The 18,950-nt window shown below is 45.7% G+C and overlaps 1 protein-coding gene across 1 annotated transcript in view; it reads left to right on the top strand.

The window, feature by feature from the left end:
- The window catches only part of atp13a3 (ATPase 13A3), a 61,067-nt gene that overhangs the window by 38,342 nt on the left and 3,775 nt on the right, over positions 1 to 18,950 (top strand). The window contains 24 exon segments of the mRNA XM_064934927.1: positions 731 to 904; positions 5,552 to 5,731; positions 5,920 to 5,990; positions 7,572 to 7,655; positions 8,110 to 8,179; positions 9,461 to 9,595; positions 10,147 to 10,219; positions 10,545 to 10,676; positions 10,882 to 11,058; positions 11,220 to 11,377; positions 11,579 to 11,767; positions 11,885 to 12,097; positions 12,336 to 12,405; positions 12,408 to 12,454; positions 12,603 to 12,620; positions 12,708 to 12,861; positions 13,130 to 13,375; positions 14,224 to 14,396; positions 17,741 to 17,869; positions 17,960 to 18,039; positions 18,181 to 18,223; positions 18,335 to 18,444; positions 18,625 to 18,721; positions 18,830 to 18,902. Of these exon segments, the coding sequence (XP_064790999.1) occupies positions 731 to 904; positions 5,552 to 5,731; positions 5,920 to 5,990; positions 7,572 to 7,655; positions 8,110 to 8,179; positions 9,461 to 9,595; positions 10,147 to 10,219; positions 10,545 to 10,676; positions 10,882 to 11,058; positions 11,220 to 11,377; positions 11,579 to 11,767; positions 11,885 to 12,097; positions 12,336 to 12,405; positions 12,408 to 12,454; positions 12,603 to 12,620; positions 12,708 to 12,861; positions 13,130 to 13,375; positions 14,224 to 14,396; positions 17,741 to 17,869; positions 17,960 to 18,039; positions 18,181 to 18,223; positions 18,335 to 18,444; positions 18,625 to 18,721; positions 18,830 to 18,902 (2,896 nt within the window).

The following is an 18,950-nucleotide window of genomic DNA, read 5'->3' as shown; positions in this document are numbered from 1 at the left end:
CTGTCACAGCTACACCACTCAGGCTCCGCTCTCAGGTCAACCGGCTGTCTGAGCCTGTAGGGACTGGCAGAAGCAAACCCAGAGTCATATGGCAAACCCAATGTCATACAGTAGGACAACATTTGGTCCAACTCGAGTAGGATAGCATGTTGGAGAGTATTCCAACTCTGTCCGGTCCAGTCTATTTTAGTTTATCATTAATTCAGTTGTCCAACTGTGCGTCTCGATCTCGCTCGCTCTGTCCCTCTCATTTGGTTGCTCTCTCTCGCTCTGTTGCTCTTGCTCACACGCTACCTCTCCCCCATTGCTCACACGCTTCCTCTCTCCGTCTCTTACTCTTTCTCGCTCGCTGTCTCTCCATCGGTCTCTCGCTCGCTGTCTCTCCATCGGTCTCTCGCTCGCAGTCTCTCCACCGGTCTCTCGCTCGCAGTCTCTCCACCGGTCTCTCACTCGCTGTCTCTCCATCGGTCTCTCGCTCGCAGTCTCTCCATCGGTCTCTCGCTCGCTGTCTCCATCGCTCTCTCGCTTGCACACTCTCGCGCAAACACAGCCTGGCTAGCTACTGCCCCTTGAAGATTCAGGCAAATTACAAAACAGACTTGATCCTCTCAATCTGTATATGACACACATTTGGTAGAAGTACCGAAAAAGTACAGTTTCGGTATACCGTGCAACACTAATATGAACTACAATTTTAACTGTCCTCTCTCCCCTCCATGGCCCCCTCTAGGAGCTCCAGGGGTACCGTGTGTGTCGGTGGCGTGTGGCGGTGGTGGGTCTTTGGGTGCTCTGTACGGGGGGCTTCCTTCTGCTGCTGCTCTACTGGATGCCAGAATGGTGTGTGAAGGCCACCTGTAGCCGGACCACTGTCAGAGAGGCTGAAGTGGTGCTGCTCCAATCCACTGTAAGTCATTGTCCTTGTTACTATGGCAGAAACCATTCTGGATATTTCAGTAACTATTTTATTTTCAGCCACCAATTTGTAGTTAAAAAATAAATATATTAGGCCTTAAGTGGTTTCTTATTCAAACATTAAGTCACGAGCAGTACCCCACCCTTACATGTGGTAAATCATAGGAAATTAATCGTTCTAGATAATGCAATTCCCCCTCCTGCAAATAAAAAATGTGTATCTGAGTCGTTTCACCAATTCAGTGCCCTTTGAGATGTGTAACATGGTGTTTATTTGGGGGGGGGGTAATTTTAAGATTCTGTCATAAAGAGCACATGTTCAACTTAATAAAAAACATATTTTTTTCTCCAACTCGAGGTTAAATAATGGCTCTAATTATTTTTGTGTAGTTTTAGTAGTTCTGAAAGCAGCAACCAAGAGCCAAATGGGGTCCCTGAAAGTTGTGAACTATGTTATCACGTAATTGCTGTCAAGCCCCTGCAACTGTGCACAAAGACATGCACGTGCTTGGACTCACCCCAGAAACTCTTTTTAAACTTGCAACATCATTGGACATCATTCCACCTGCCAGTCAACATTGCTGGCTAATTCCTTGTTGTACGAACTAGTATGTTACATGCTAATGTGTGGTGTCGTGTATCGCGCCTGGTAAAAACCTTAGTTTATTGTTCAATATATTCAACATTTCTAACTAAATACACCAGTGACACCATTGAGATACAGGTTGTGAGCATAGTGTTTCTGATCGGTTTGAGAATTGTCTTCTAATGTATTTGTCTGGCTAAAATGGCATTTTTAGCGAATGTAATTTTCTGCTTGGTTTCCAGAGAAATGGAGCCTATTGATAGTGAAATTAAACAAGGTCTAATAGATAGATGGTTTATTATGCATGCACAAGACATACATTGACACATTGGTTCCAAAACGGGCGGGTTAAAAAAATAACAATGTTTTCATCCTCTGGAATGCCTCTAAGTGCCAAATAAAGTAACAGGGTTGACCGTAACAGGGTTGACCGTAACAACCATCAATCCCCTTGTGACAGGGCAAGTGGAAACTTGTGTACAACAGGGAGGGGCAATTAGATTACATTTATCTATGGGTAACAAGGTTGACCTGTTATACTTGACCCACTCAGTTTTCCGTTGCAAAACACCAGAAAATGGCCAAAAATACACTGCTCAAAAAAATAAAGGGAACACTTAAACAACACAATGTAACTCCAAGTCAATCACACTTCTGTGAAATCAAACTGTCCACTTAGAAAGCAACACTGACAATAAATTTCACATGCTGTTGTGCAAATGGAATAGACAACAGGTGGAAATGATAGGCAATTAGCAAGACACCCCCAATAAAGGAGTGGTTCTGCAGGTGGTGACCACAGACCACTTTTCAGTTCCTATGCTTCCTGGCTAATGTTTTGGTCACTTGAATGCTGGCGGTTCTGTCACTCTAGTGGTAGCATGAGACGGAGTCTACAACCCACACAAGTGGCTCAGGTAGTGCAGCTCATCCAGGATGGTACATCAATGCGAGCTGTGGCAAGAAGGTTTGCTGTGTCTGCCAGCGTAGTGTCCAGAGCATGGAGGCGCTACCAGGAGACAGGCCAGTACATCAGGAGACGTGGAGGAGGCCGTAGGAGGGCAGCAACCCAGCAGCAGGACCGCTACCTCCGCCTTTGTGCAAGGAGGAGCAGGAGGAGCACTGCCAGAGCCCTGCAAAATGACATCCAGCAGGCCACAAATATGCATGTGTCTGCTCAAACGGTCAGAAACAAACTCCATGAGGGTGGTATGAGGGGCCGACGTCCACAGGTGGAGGTTGTGCTTACAGCCCAACACCGTGCAGGACGTTTGGCATTTGCCAGAGAACACCAAGATTGGCAAATTAGACACTGGCGCCCTTTGCTCTTCACAGATGAAAGCAGGTTCACACTGAGCACATGTGACAGACGTGACAGAGTCTGGAGACGCGTGGAGAACGTTCTGCCTGCAACATCCTCCAGCATGACCGGTTTGGCGGTGGGTCAGTCATGGTGTGGGGTGGCATTTCTTTGGGGGGCCGCACAGCCCTCCATGTGCTCGCCAGAGGTAGCCTGACTGCCATTAGGTACCGAGATCAGATCCTCAGACCCTTTGTGAGACCGTATGCTGGTGCGGTTGGCCCTGGTTTCCTCCTAATGGCAAGACAATGCTAGACTTCATGTGGCTGTAGTGTGTCAGCACTTCCTGCAAGAGGAAGGCATTGATGCTATGGACTGGCCCGCCTATTCCCCAGACCTGAATCCAATTGAGCACATCTGGGACATCATGTCTCGCTCCATCCACCAACGCCACATTGCACCACAGACTGTCCAGGAGTTGGCGGATGCTTTAGTCCAGGTCTGGGAAGAGATCGCTCAGGAGACCATCCGCCACCTCATCAGGAGCATGCCCAGGCGTTGTAAGGAGGTCATACAGGCACGTGGAGGCCACACACACTACTGAGCCTCATTTTGACTTGTTTTAAGGACATTACATCAAAGTTGGATCAGCCTGTAGTGTGGTGTCCACTTTAATTTTGAGTGTGACTACAAATCCAGACCTCCATAGGTTGATAAATTTGATTTCCATTGATAATTTGTGTGATTTTGTTGTCAGCACATTCAACTATGTAAAGAAAAAAGTATTTAATAAGAATATTTCATTCATTCAGATCTAAGATGTGTTATTTAGTGTTCCCTTTATTTTTTTGAGCAGTGTAGTAGAATCAGCTGACCTGCTTTCACATCTAATAGTCAAATCATAGTGTAAAGTTTTTTTATAGCAATTTTTTAAATAAAATGCAATAGTTTCAATATGTTAAAACGAGAGTTCAGTTCATGTAACAGGGTTGACGCTGAATTTTGGCACTAGCAAGACTTTATTCATATAAAAATCTGATTTATTGAATTGTCCGTGTGGTCTATATTGAATGTAACAGGCTTTTAATTCAATATTGGTGCACAATTTGTACTTAAAATATTAAAAGGCACTCATTTTGTGGAATGACTCATCTGTTCAGCTTTTTGGTCTCTGGATAGACTATAATGCCTATATTCTCAACGCCGGAGCATAACAAACTCCCATAGTCCTATTTCCTATGGGATCATGGCACTTGCTTTCTCTTTAACATGCAATGCTAGCCTACAATGAACCCATGTTATCCATATATAGGCAACTGCCAACACAATTGAGACACTTGAGTAAATGAGGGATGTACAGTATATTGAAATCAGGTGCTTCCACACAGGTGTGGTTCCTGAGTTCAATAAGCAATTATATCCCGTCATGCTTAGGAACATATTCGGAGCAGGCCATTATTTTGGCTATCTTGGCTATTCCCTCATAGGATGACAATGTCCCCATCCACAAGGCAGGTTTGATTACTGAATGGTTTGATGAGCATGAAAACGATGTAAACCATATGCCATGGCCATCACCAGATCTCAACCCAATTGAACACTTATGGGAGAATCTGGAGAGGCACCTGAGACAGATTTTTCCAACCACCACCAACAAAACACCAAATGATGGAATTTCTCGTGGAAGAATGGTGTTACATCCCTCGAATTGAGTTCCGGACACTTGTAGAATCTATGCCATGGGGCATTGAAGTTGTTCTGGCTCGTGGTGCCCCAATGAGCCCTATTAAGACACTTTTTATGTTGGTATTTCCTATTCTTTGGCAGTTACCTGTACTGTATTTTTTTAACAGTATGGTTTCAGACTAACTTTTTCCCATTTTGGCACTGGTGCCACTGCCACTAACATTTTCAGTTGGTGGCACCAGCCCATGATTTTGTTACGCCGTCACCCAATTGAAAACATTTGGAATAATGTTTTAGGGTAATTTTCAGTGCTATTGCGATGGTATGATTCAAGAAATACGTAGTTATGTCCAAGCAGGAATGCATGATAAATATATTTTGACGTGCAAACCAGTGATTGGCATGTATTTTGTTGCTACAATTTTGCTGTCAAGATAGGGCTCTGAAATTGCAGATTTATTTTGTTCAGTAGAGATTAATTTGCTTATCTTTTTATTTATTTTTATTTTTTACAAATAGCACAGGCTAATTGACTTTGGGAAACTTGAAACCAAAACCCCAAAATATAATGTTTTGAGTGAAGTGACCAGGTAGAATTTGTAGCTCGCAATGATGCGACCACATCCAAGCATGGAGGTGTAGTTTACACCTCTCTGGTGTGTCTACCAGCTTAAGTTTGTTGCCTATGTTTTAACCTAGTGCTTATTTGACTCATTATATACCTTTTTTATTTGAAAGGATTTGGGGGTTAGTTTAAGAGTTTGGGATTACAGGGCAGCGGGTCATCATGAAATTTTACGCAGGGGCCCGACAGACTATAAGTGCAGCAGTGCAGTTGATATTGTACCGGGGATTCTATTTCTATTGTGATGAATAATTATCATGGTAAATTGGAATGTCCCGTCAAGGAGCATAGTGGATAGAAATGTACAAAACCAGGGTAATGCATCACTCCAATGAATCTGAAGCTGTTCACGTACAAAGGCTTTATTTGTGCTTCACTAAGTAACGGGAATACAAGACAACCTGTCACCGCTGATTTTTTTTTTTGTGTGTGTGTTTCTCAGGATGAGTTTAAGCGCTGGTTCCTAGCCAAGGTGCGTGTGATGCTGGCCCCCGGGAGGAACCCCTTTGACAGCCTGGAGACCCAGACAACTCCCCCCATGGCCAACGGACACTCCCCCCACTCCTCGAACAGCCCCACCCAGGAGTTCAACAGGAAGTACGCAGAGTACCAGCCCACTCAGGTAATAACACGTGATGGCACACACAGTAACATACATGGATGGTCTTTTTACTTATTTGACCTGTCTTTCTCTCACACAGTCACAAAAATATAAACTTTCAAGGTCAATTGGGGGGGGGTGCACCAAAAAAGTTTCTGCCTTCTGTTGATAACATTGTTGTTCGTTTTTTTTTCTCTCTCTCATTTCAGATTCGCTATTTTACACTCCATAGCACAAAGTACTACTGGAACGACGAGGTCCAGAATTTTGAGGTGTTAACGTAAGCAATTTAACGAACCATAATTATATTCAGTGACCTGGAAACTTTTCTGAAGTTACAGTGCATTCAAAAGGATTCAGACGCCTCCAATCTTTCCACATTTTGTTATGTTACAGCCTTATTCTAAAATAGATTAAATGCGTACATCTCACCAATCTACACACAATACCCCATGACAAAGCGAAAACAGGTTTTTAGAAAATGTTTACAAATGTATTATGTAGATTGGTGAGCACAGGCTATATATAATCTTATTTACATAAGTATTCAGACCCTTTGCTATGAGACTTGAAATTGACCTCGGGTGCATCCTGTTTCCATTGATCGTCCTTGAGATGTTCCTACAACTTGATAGAGTCCACCTGTGGTAAATTTGATTGATTGGACATGATCTGGAAAGGCACACACCTGTCTACATAAAGTCCCACAGTTGACTGTGCATGTCAGAGCAAAAACCAAGCCATGAATTTGAAGGAATTGTCCGTAGAGCTCCGAGACCGGATTGTGTCGAGGCACAGATCTGGGGAAGGGAACCAAAACATTTCTGCAGCATTGAAGGTCCCCAAGAACACAGTGGCCTCCATCATTCTTAAATGGAAGAAGTTTGGAACCACCAAGACTCTTCCTAGAGCTGGCCGCCCGGCCAAACTGAACAATCGTGGAAGAAGGACCTTGGTCAGGGTGGTGACCAAGAACCTGATGGTCACTCTGACAGAACTCCAGAATTCCTCTGTGGAGATGGGAGAACCTTCCAGAAGGACAACCATCTCTGCAGCACTCCACCAAACAGGCCTTTATGCTAGTGGCCAGACGGAAGCCACTCCTCAGTAAAAGGCACATGACAGCCTACTTGGAGTTTGCCAAAAGGCACCTAAAGAACTCTGACCATGAGAATGAAGATTCTCTGGCTTGATAAAACCAAGATTGAACTCTTTGGCCTGAAAGCAAAGCATCACGTCTGGAAGAAACCTGGCACCATCCCTATGGTGAAGCATGATGGGGGCAGCATCGTGCTGTGGGGATGTCTTTCAGCGGCAGGGACTGGGAGACGTGTCAGGATCGAAGGAAAGACGAATGGAGCAAAGTACAGAGAGATCCTTGATGAAAACTTGCACCAGAGCCTTAGGACCTCAGACTGGGGCAGAAGGTTCACCTTCCAACAGGACAACGACCCTAAGCACACATCCAAGACAACACAGGAGTGGCTTTGGGAAAAGTCTCAATGTCCTTGAGTGGCCCAGCCAGAGCCCGGAATTGAACCCAATCAAACATCTCTGGAGAGACCTGAAAATAGCTGTGCAGCAATGCTCCCCATCCAACCTGACAGCGCTTGAGAGGATCCGCAGAGAAGAATGGGAGAAATTCCCCAAATACAGGTGTGCCAAGCTTGTAGCATCATACCCAAGAAGACTTGAGGCTGTAATCGCTGCCGAAGGTGCTTCAACAAAGGACTGTGTAAAGGGTCTAAATACTTATGTAAATGTGATATTTCAATTTTTATGTGTGTGTATCCAAGCAAATGTGTTCCAGTGGAGGTTTCTGGTTTCCCCTCTTTCACGCATGCCTGCACACACACCACAGGGGCTTGGAAGACCTGGAGGTGACCTGTTCCAACATCCACTCAGAGCACAGCACGGGGCTCACCAGCAACCAGCAGGAGTACAGGTAGAGACTATTTCATTGCACTTTACCCTCGACTGGACTCCGGACTACAGCTACTACTGCAGCTTATTGAATAACCCAGAGGTTTGCCCTTTCCTATGGTAGATTCACCACCCCCATCTCCCAGACTTCACAACTGCCGGCCACAGCAGCATCTCTTGTCGCCTTAGACGACCGGACATCTAATAGCCCAGTCACCTAACAAAGCCCTGAAAACACCTGATAATAGCCCTGCTGTCAGTCTGCTCAGGACTGGCCTAATGCTTCCTGTGTATCACATACCCAGCGTCTAGTGTGTGTGTTGTGTGACTCTGACCTACTTAATGCAGCACTGTCAGTGTCGGCACCTTATCAAGGGTTTTATTACAACCCTTTACAACGGTTTGTTATAAAGTGGAATGAGCTGTTAGTGTTTGAACTGTAAATGTTGAACCCGTTCTCTCATTCTTTCCCACAGGAGACTGTTTTTTGGAGTGAATGAAATTGCAGTGAAAGTGCCTTCAGTTTTCAAGCTGCTAATCAAAGAGGTAGGAGAGGTGTTGGGGTTTAAATGGGAATACGGTATTCATGTCCTTTACTTAAAGAATGCTTGATGTTCTTGCCAGGGTTCCTTTTTCATTGTCTCTGAGAAGTAATTGATATCATTAGCCTACAGTGCGTGTACAAAACATTAGGAACACCTGCTCTTTCCATAACATACTAACCAGGTGAAAGCTACTCTCTTATTGATATCACCTGTTAAATTCACTTCAATCAGTGTAGATGAAGGGGAGAAGACATGAAGGGTTTTTAAGCCTTGAGACAATTGAGACATGGATTGTGTATGTGTGCAATTCAGAGGGTGAATGGGCAAGACAAATTAAGTGCCTGTGTGTTTTAAGAACTGCAATGCTGCTGGGTTTTTCCCGCTCAACAGTTTTCAGTGTGTATCAAGAATGGTCCACCACCCAAAGGACATACAGACGACTTACTAATAATTTACATCCAAAGGTGCATATGAAAATCAATAGCTATTTTATCTATGATCCTGATACAGATGTATGATCTTAATTTTAGCGTGTTTGCTACAGCTGTAAAATAATCCTTCAGCAACAGGAAATGTGAATTATTATGTGAATTTTAATTAATGGACATTTTTGTAGGGGTTGTTACATTTTTCATAAGGGAAAATCAAGTCTGAAATTTCAAAGTCGAAATTACAACGTCAGAAGCACTTTTAAACCTCAAATACACTGCAAGTTTTACATTTACAGCTCTCCTGCAACAGTGTGATCCAAATAATGAGAATCATATCCAAGAGCTGTGCGTGGCATTCTAATGATTACATTCTGTTGAATGGAAGCCAATGGCTTTTAAAAAAAAAAGTGTAAAAAAAAAAATAACCGGACATAATGATTCTCAGTTGTTGCAGGGAGGTTGTCTTTAGTCTAATGAGTGAACAGGGCCAACAATGGCAGTACAAACAGCATTTTCCACCTCCGCAGTTTCTCTCAGCTCCTTATTGTCTTTCTATCTCTCTGATGTCTCTCGCTCTTTCTGACCTCAGTCTCTCTGCGACAGTCTCCATCTCGCTCTCTGTCTCTGTGGTGCGCTCTGTATAAAGAAACACATTGAACCATATGTGTCAATCAAAGGGATATTTGGCGTTCATTTATACCATCTTCACACTTACGCCAAACCATGACTGGTTAAGTCTGGCTTAATCAGTCATTATTCTAGTAGTATGTCCAAATTGATGTCTTTTGTTGCAGCTTGTTGTTTTAAAGAAGTTGGCTGAACTACCTGTCCCCCGGTCTCTCCCCCTGCAGGTCCTCAACCCTTTCTACATCTTCCAGCTCTTCAGTGTGATCCTGTGGAGCGCCGACGAATACTACTACTATGCCGTAGCCATCGTCTTCATGTCGGTCATATCCATAGCTACCTCTCTGTACACCATTAAAAAGGTACGTCTGCCCCCCCTCACGTTCCCTTCTTTGTCTTAACTCCTCCTTTTACTTCCTTCCTCCATTTTTACAACATTTATGAAATAATCAAAAGTTAAAGGTGAATCTGGGGCCTTGCTGATCCAGCCTGAGCTCAACAAAGCTGGACTAAGCCAGAGTTAACTGCAATAGCCCCCTCCCCACTCTAATCCCAGAACCATTCAGGCCTGTATGAAAGGGCCCATCTCTGTATGGTCTGCTGCCCCCGAGGCCCTGGGTTCACCCCCTTACAATCACACCGCATAGGTAGGGAGATGGAAGAGGAGGGGTGGAGACTTCTGCCGGTGCCCTGGGTTTACCCAAAGCCCCCTTTAGAATCACACTGCATTTGTGAAGAGAAGGATATGTAGAGGAAGGGCATGGCTGGAGAAAGGGTGGAAGAAGAGGGGGGTGAAGGCTTCTCTCTAACCCCGAGGGAAATTAGAAGCTGTTAGCTAGAGGCCTGTTTTTCTAGCACCTGATGTGTGGTTCTGCTTATTTTCTGTTTTCTGAAACTCTTCTCTACTTTTCAGCAATACGTCATGCTTCACGACATGGTGGCAGCACACAGTATTGTCCGTGTTTCAGTCTGCAGAGCCAACAACGGTTTGTCTAACATACCTCTTCGATTTTATGCACTTTGGCTAGTGTTCAATTAGCCGCTAGAAGGTCACACTTTTTTTTGTGCGTGTCTGCGGCAGTGGGCTCAGGCCCACATATGATGCCTCAGCGTTTTTCCCCTGCTGCCCAGAGTGGCAAGAGTAATGAGAGATGTGCTGAACAAGAGAGATGCACGGAATACCTCTCGTTTTCTCTCTCTCTTACCTCCCTCTACTTTCCCTTCCTTTCTCTCTTTCCTCTGCTCTCCTCCTCTCCCCCCTGTCTCCACACCTACTGCCTCTCTCCTCTCCTTTGTGTTGGATCATAGCAGACATCGAGGAGGCCCTGTCCACTGACCTGGTGCCCGGCGATGTCATGGTCATCCCTAGCAACGGGACCATCATGCCGTGCGATGCGGTGTTGGTCAGCGGCACCTGCATTGTCAACGAGAGCATGCTGACAGGTGTGACCTGGAAATTCTGCCACAGACAGACAGACCGTCTGTCTCACTACCCAAATACAAAATGTGTATTTTACATTTGTGCAAAGCAGCACACAACATTACACTCTGTAAATGCTTTATACTTATGCATCAAAGCTCCCAGACTCAACCTCTGTCTCTCCTTCTCGCCCCCCCTCCTGTCTCTCCCACCTCCTTCTCCCCCAAGGTGAGAGTGTGCCGGTCACCAAGACCAACCTCCCCAACCCTGGTGAGGGGGACAAGGAGGGTGACGGGGCCTACAGCATGGAGGAGCACAAGAGACACACCCTCTTCTGTGGCACGCACATCATACAGACTCGTTTCTACTCAGGGGAACTGGTCAAGGCAGTGGTGGTCCGCACAGGTTAGTGTGTATGTGTCCTCAGTCACAACACGCGCACACACTACCTATTTTATTTTTGTTCGATCATGATCTACCCTCAGATTTATTTTTAGGATCAGTTGGCACATTCTGAATTCTGCTATCATCTAAATATGCTCGTCCGTGTCCCCTTCCCCCACCAGGCTTCAGCACAGCTAAGGGCCAGCTGGTGCGCTCCATCCTCTACCCCAAGCCCACGGACTTCAAGCTGTACCGCGACGCCTACCTCTTCCTGCTGTGCCTGGTGGCTATAGCCGGTATCGGCTTTGTCTACTCCATTGTCCTCAGCATCATGAACAAGGTACTGGACTGAACATTCAAGGAAGAGGGAGAGTGACTAGTCCTTTTTAGATGGTGTACAGTGGTAATGTGGTCAGGGCATTTCATTGGAAAATGGAGTTGAACTGAAAAAGACTGGCTATTGAGCATCACGTTCAATTCCTACATGAACTCCTATTGTATTGGACTTGTTTTCTTTGCCCTCTCCTCTACTGTGGCCCAGGTACCAGCCAAGACCATCATCATCGAGTCCCTGGACATCATCACCATCACCGTGCCCCCCGCGCTGCCCGCTGCCATGACGGCGGGCATCGTGTACGCCCAGCGCCGACTCAAACGCATCGGCATCTTCTGCATCAGCCCCCAGAGGATCAACATCTGTGGCCAGCTCAACCTGGTCTGCTTCGACAAGGTGGACACACACAGACTGTGCTTGGGAAACTAGTTGTATTATGGCCTGACCTCTATATTTACTTTGACGAAAGGGTTATTCTCCCCCTATTCACCATCTCTGTTACTCTCTCCTCAGACGGGTACACTCACAGAGGATGGACTAGACTTATGGGGAGTCCAGAGAGTGGAGAATGGCTCTTTCCACCTGTCAGAGGAGAATGCTTACAAGGAGAGTCTGGTCAAGTCCCAGTTTGTAGCCTGCATGGCCACCTGCCACTCTCTTACCAAGATTGATGGCCAGCTGTCCGGAGACCCTCTGGATCTGAAGATGTTTGAGGCCACAGGTTGGGTGAGTGACCGAAACTGGACGTTTAACCTCTGTCCTTCACTATTTCTTAATCCGTCCAATGTGTTTCATGCCGAGATATGTCGAAAGTATATGTCGATATTGTCGCTTTCCCCTGACTTTCAATGATGTGCCGATCACACTTATGGGTCCATTTTGAGATGTTGGTCAGTTGAAATATCCACTTTCGATGCAGCTTAGCGTTTCTTTCATGTTTACTCCTCCCTCTTCTCCTTGTCAGATCCTGGAGGAGGCCACTGAGGAGGAGACCTCCCTCCACGACCGCATCATGCCCACCGTGGTGCGGCCCCCAAGCAGCTGATGCCCCCCGAGCCCGTCATGTCACCCGAACAGGACATGGTACGAATAGTTTACCCCCCCCACCCGAGAGCAAGCCACTGATGTGTAAAAGATTAAGCTCTGTCACATATTCACCTGTCACAACCTGTCACATATTCTTTTAAATGCACTGTTTGATTGTACATTCACTCTGTTTACTTCACTGTAGGAGCTGTATGATTTGTCGGTAAGTAGTGCTATTGCTCTTGTTTTTAATATTTCTCCTAGTTTGACCTGGAGGTGAAAGGTAATTCTGTGTGTTGTCCCCATACAGTTGGCCTATGAGATTGGTGTTGTGCGTCAGTTCCCCTTCTCCTCGGCGCTGCAGAGGATGTGTGTGGTAGCCCGTCTGCTGGGGGAGAAGCGCATGGATGCCTACCTCAAGGGGGCGCCCGAGGTGGTGGCCAGCCTCTGCAAGAAAGACACTGGTTGGTCTCTTAACTGTTTACTCTGAATTTGACAGTACATTTTGCAGACGCTCCTATTGAGAAGAAGTTATGGCCAGTATAGTAAGGAACGAATGCTCGGCTATTCAGTCGTAACCTTGGACTAAGTGTGATAATCATGGTCATGTCATATGACTGGTGTATTGACATGATGCCAATGCCATGATAAAGACGAGCATTTTCAGTTAAATGTTTTGCTCTCTGGAATTGTTCATTTTGAAGATGTTTTCGAAACAGTCTGTCCGTGTAGTTCCAGAGGACTTTGCGGATGTTCTGGAGGACTACACCAAGCAGGGTTTCCGGGTCATCGCTCTGGCCCACCGCCGCCTCGAGTCCAAACTCACCTGGCACAAAGTCCAGAACGTCAACAGGGACCAGATAGAGGCCAACATGGAGTTCCTGGGGCTGATCATCATGCAGAACAAGCTGAAGGCTGAGACCGCCGGGGTACTGGAGGACCTCCGCAGGGCACACATCCGCACCGTCATGGTCACTGGTGAGAAAGCGGGCACACCAACATGTTTATCATATCAACATACACAGTAAAACATCATCACTGATCTGACTTGACTGGATCTGTGAAAGCCATTCAGTAGACTTGGATGCCAATGGTCTTGAATCAGTGATGAGTGACCTCAAGGTATATGCCATTTAGCAGAAGCTTTTTTTCCCCAAAGCAACATATAATCATACATGCATACATTCCACATATGGTTGGCCACAATACTGGTGTTACAAGCGCCATGCTCTACCAACCGAGCCACACAGGATCACTATCAGACATGAGTTGTCACTCTCTAATGACAACCACCAGTACCCATTCATACTGTAGCCATGCCTCACACACGTACTATGTGATGTTGGCTGTAATGATCTTTGGGTTTTTCTTGTGGTTCTCAATGCTTTACGGAGGTATTCCTGGAATCCAGACTAATAAAGTTCTGGGCCGTGCAGCTTAACTGGCAGAAAGAGCCAAAGTCCTGCCCGGTGTCTCTCGCTCTCCTTTTCTCCCTCTGTCGCTTTCAGCACTGTAAATGTAATCACACAATTATATGGTTTCACCGCCCGCCAACCCCTCTCACTAACCCGTGGCCTGTCATGCGGACCACTGGTCCAGAGCCAGTATGCCCAGGCTGCCCCATCCCAACCCCTACCCAGGTTTAGAGTTTCACAAAGAGCATAGCGCCAGGACAATACCCCCGTGTACCTCAGGGAATAGGAGGCAGTCGCCTCTTGGGCAATGATCTAAAAATCTGTTTTGTGTGTCCGTCCGCCCCCCCCCACTTCCATAATGGTTATGAGTAGGTCTGTGCCTAAAGGCAACATTTAACATCTTTCCTCCAGGTGACAACATGTTGACGGCCATCTCAGTGGCCAGGGACTGTGGCATGATCCCCCCTCAGGACCGGGTCATTATCGCCGACGCGCTGCCCTCCAAAGATGGTCAGTCGGCCAAGATCAACTGGCGCTACGCAGACAAACCCAGCAAACATGTGGGCAAAGCCCCACGCCTGGAGGTGAGAGATGGACCCCTGGCGGTGGGTGTGGCTAATTACAGCTCTGTCAGACAGACACACACTAGATGCTGGGTGAGTGAGATGGAAAACAGAAACACCACACATGAGTGCCCTCTGTGGGCCAGCATGAGTCGTGATTAAGCGAGTTGCTCGGATCCCCCTCAGTTTCAATGAGAAGCTGGTTACATCAGAACTCAGAAATAGCCCAGTGATCACATGCAGCAGGAATGGATGAATGAATGGGTGTGTTCTGGGTTCTAGACAATGACAGCCAGTCATTGTGTCAAATTGTGTCTAGATGCTATCAGGAATATGTATATTTACTGGCATACCTTAAAGGGATAGTTTGGGATTTTGGCAATGAAGCCCTTTATCTACTTCCTCAGTCAGCATTGGCTCACGAAACTTGATCCAACTTCCTTCGTACTGGACGTTGAGACATAAAAATGGTATCCCTTGTTCATCTGACTGAGGAAGTAGATATAGGGATTTGGCAATGAAGCCCTTTAAGGTCTCCACATCAGTTTATATGGAAACCAGTGGTACTTTCGTCAAACAAAAATAGTGACAAAAATATTTTTCAGTGGCAATTGACGAGGCTTTAACTAACTAAATAGACCCAGAAGAAAAAAAACTAAACGAAAAAGCTTTTTCATTTCAGTTGACTAAAACGAGACACGAATAAATTACCTCTGTGACTAAAATCTGACTGCTAAGTGGACTTGACAAATGTTTTTGGCGAGATTGAGAGCTTTATTAGCAGCACAGATGCGCAGCACAGATGCGCAGCACAGTTCTGTTCAGCAGTGGGAAGGATGCACCAAACCCGGCCTACATCATGTGAGCTGCGGGGGAGCAAGAGGTGAGGCGCTCCGCCTCTGATTATACACATCACGTTAGCGACTCTCTCTTGCTTCCCGTAGATAACCAGTCACCACCAACTTCCTCGTTGGCTATCCTTTGCCTGGTTAAGAAACACAAGCTGCTTTACGAAATGAAAAACAGTAGCTGCATTGAGTTTAATAGTAGAACAAGTCTAGCTATGTTTTTCTCTCCCTTGAGTATAGAGAAGTAGGCTGTCTTTGAATTTGTGGTCTCGCTCAACCCTCCCACTTTCCCCACTGCATTTCATAGGCAGGTTCTGTAGCCAACTCTCCCTCTTTTCCTGAGAGAAACAGCTTGATTCTAGCCCTTACGGTTCAAAAGAAATGACCCATATTACCGGCACTACGTGTTTTTCTCTCTATCGTGCATTGGCGGGACACATTTTGCATTCATTTAAAAAAAAAAATCACCTTTATTTAACCAGGTAGGCAAGTTGAGAACAAGTTCTCATTTACAATTGCGACCTGGCCAAGATAAAGCAAAGCAGTTCGACACACATCGACAAAGAGTTACACATGGAGTAAAACAAACATACAGTCAATAATACAGTAGTCTATATACAATGTGAGTAAATGAGGTGAGATGGGAGGTAAAGGCAAAAAAAAGGCCATGGTGGCAAAGTAAATACAATATAGCAAGTAAAACACTGGAATGGTAGATTTGCAATGGAAGAATGTGCAAAGTAGAAATAAAAATAATGGGGTGCAAAGGAGCAAAATTAATTAATTAAATACAGTAGGGAAAGAGGTAGTTGTTTGGGCTAAATTATAGGTGGGCTATGTACAGGTGCAGTAATCTGTGAGACAGTTGGTGCTTAAAGCTAGTGAGGGAGATAAGTGTTTCCAGTTTCAGAGATTTTTGTAGTTCGTTCCAGTCATTGGCAGCAGAGAACTGGAAGGAGAGGCGGCCAAAGAAAGAATTGGTTTTGGGGGTGACTAGAGAGATATACCTGCTGGAGCGTGTGCTCCAGGTGCGAGATGCTATGATGACCAACGAGCTAAGGGGGGACTTTACCTTGCAGGGTCTTGTAGATGACATGGAGCCAGTGGGTTTGGCGACGAGTATGAAGCGAGGGCCAGCCAACGAGAGCGTACAGGTCGCAATGGTGGGTAGTATATGGGGCTTTGGTGACAAAACGGATTGCACTGTGATAGACTGCATCCAATTTGTTGAGTAGGGTATTGGAGGCTATTTTGTAAATGACATCGCCAAAGTCGAGGATTGGTAGGATGGTCAGTTTTACAAGGGTATGTTTGGCAGCATGAGTGAAGGATGCTTTGTTGCGAAATAGGAAGCCAATTCTAGATTTAACTTTGGATTGGAGATGTTTGATATGGGTCTGGAAGGAGAGTTTACAGTCTAACCAGACACCTAAGTATTTGTAGTTGTCCACGTATTCTAAGTCAGAGCCGTCCAGAGTAGTGATGTTGGACAGGCGGGCAGGTGCAGGTAGCGATCGGTTGAAGAGCATGCATTTAGTTTAATTTGTATTTAAGAGCAATTGGAGGCCACGGAAGGAGAGTTGTATGGCATTGAAGCTTGCCTGGAGGGTTGTTAACACAGTGTCCAAAGAAGGGCCAGAAGTATACAGAATGGTGTCGTTTGCGTAGAGGTGGAGTGGCTCGTTCTAAAACTAGGCTACTTGTTCAGTCATAGGGGTCAGTTTATTGACTCAATTCCTCTTGCCACGACACTGTATCTGACTGGGTAAATAACTTTTATTTTGTGTTAATGGGGACTCAGACTTGAACACTTGGACCAGTACTCGAGCACCGATTCGGACTCTACGTTTTTGTGACTCCACTACATCACTGGGAGAAACAGTCATTAGCTCCCATTCTACTTTTGGACCCCAATGTGGCTGTGGCATCTGTGGAATGTTGACCACAATGCCAATGACGTGACCGAGTGACGGATGTTCAACCCTTCCTGCTTTGCGGCACCATCTGGTGATTATGCTTCTCTCGCGCTCTCTCCACGTGTGTGTGTGTGTGTGTGTGTGTGTGTCTATTTGTTCTGTATGTAATGTACACTATCTATGTAGGCTGAGTGAGGAATTTACATGGCCAGATAATTATTCTATATGTTTGTCATATTTCTGCTGCTGGGAAGAGAATAGGATGTTACTCAGACAAATATGTTGTTAGGACAACGCTATGCATGTTTGTGCACATAGAAATCAGTGACGTATGTTTACTACAGGTTAATGAGGCAATACAAATGTGACGTGACTAAAAATGAAGGGGCATTTAGTTGACTAAAATGGCCCACTGTTTTCGTCATTTTGACAATAACTACACCAAGTCTTAATGATATTTTAGAGTGCCAAAGTGAACATTGGTGGAAAGTCGCTAGCTTTTACAACTGTTACTCTACATAAGCCATGTTGTATCACTCATCTGCAAGATGTCATTCTTCCCTTGTTCACCTGTACCTGCTTGCCCCCCCTGTCCCAACAGGAAATAGAGATCAGTCTAGAGGATGTGTGTCACACTGACGAGCCCACGTCTCAGGACCAGTACCACTTCGCCATGAGTGGCAAGTCCTTTGCTGTCATCTCTGAGCACTTTCAGGATGTGCTGCAGAAGGTAATGGGGTCCATTCCTCAATAAACACATAGCTATTGCTGTTGTGATTTGGTTGTGTCTAATGCATTGTTGTCGGCCTATGTGGTGTAGTTGGTGCTGCGTGGGACAGTGTTTGCCCGAATGGCCCCCGACCAGAAGACCCAGCTCATTGAAGCACTGCAGAGTGTGGAGTGAGTTGAGACGCTGTTGACCCCATGGGCATAAATAGCACAGTACACACTCGCCCTCTTCATAGATCTGTTTAAATTGCATTCATTACACATTTTGTAAATGACAGTTAAAAACAGTAAATTATCTTTCCCCATCTGCAGCTATTTTGTGGGCATGTGTGGAGATGGCGCAAATGATTGTGGTGTAAGTACAGACCTCTTTTGAAAGTGTTTTTTTGTTGTCAAATGATCATGCAGATAGTGTCTTCTATGTTATTGCTTCAACTTTCTCCCCCCCTCCAACCTCGCTCTCTAGGCTTTGAAGAGGGCTCATGGTGGGATCTCTCTCTCCGAGCTGGAGGCCTCTGTAGCCTCTCCCTTCACCTCCAGGACCCCCAACATCTCCTGTGTGCCCAGCCTCATCAGGTAGGCCTGCTCTGGGCCTCAAGCACCAGAACACTACCCATCAGCTCAACATGGCTAACAAATGAACACCAGCCTACTGCCAAGCTTAGAGACTAATCAGTGAGCCTTATAAAAGCACTTGCATACTGACTTGCTTGATTTGTTCCTAAACATTTTTTTAATAATAATATCTATCCACAGAGAAGGGCGAGCGGCTCTCATCACCTCCTTCTGTGTGTTCAAGTTCATGGCCCTCTACAGCATCATCCAGTACATCAGTGTCACCCTGCTCTACTCTGTGAGTACAGTACCCCTCCCTTAGTCTCTGCACAACTGTCAGGATATTACTAGTCTCTGGTGTATACAGTAGCTGACCTCTGACCTTATCTCTCTGTAACCATGTCAGATCCTCAGTAACCTGGGAGACTTCCAGTTCCTCTTTATCGACATCGCTATCATCCTTCTCATCGTCTTCACCAGTAAGTAGATCAATACTAGCTAGTTTGACACTTTTCCACAAGTGTCCT

The sequence above is a fragment of the Oncorhynchus masou genome, chromosome 24, assembly GCF_036934945.1.
Source record: "Oncorhynchus masou masou isolate Uvic2021 chromosome 24, UVic_Omas_1.1, whole genome shotgun sequence".
NCBI classification, from domain to species: domain Eukaryota; kingdom Metazoa; phylum Chordata; class Actinopteri; order Salmoniformes; family Salmonidae; genus Oncorhynchus; species Oncorhynchus masou.
This window is presented reverse-complemented; position numbering and strand designations above follow the sequence as displayed.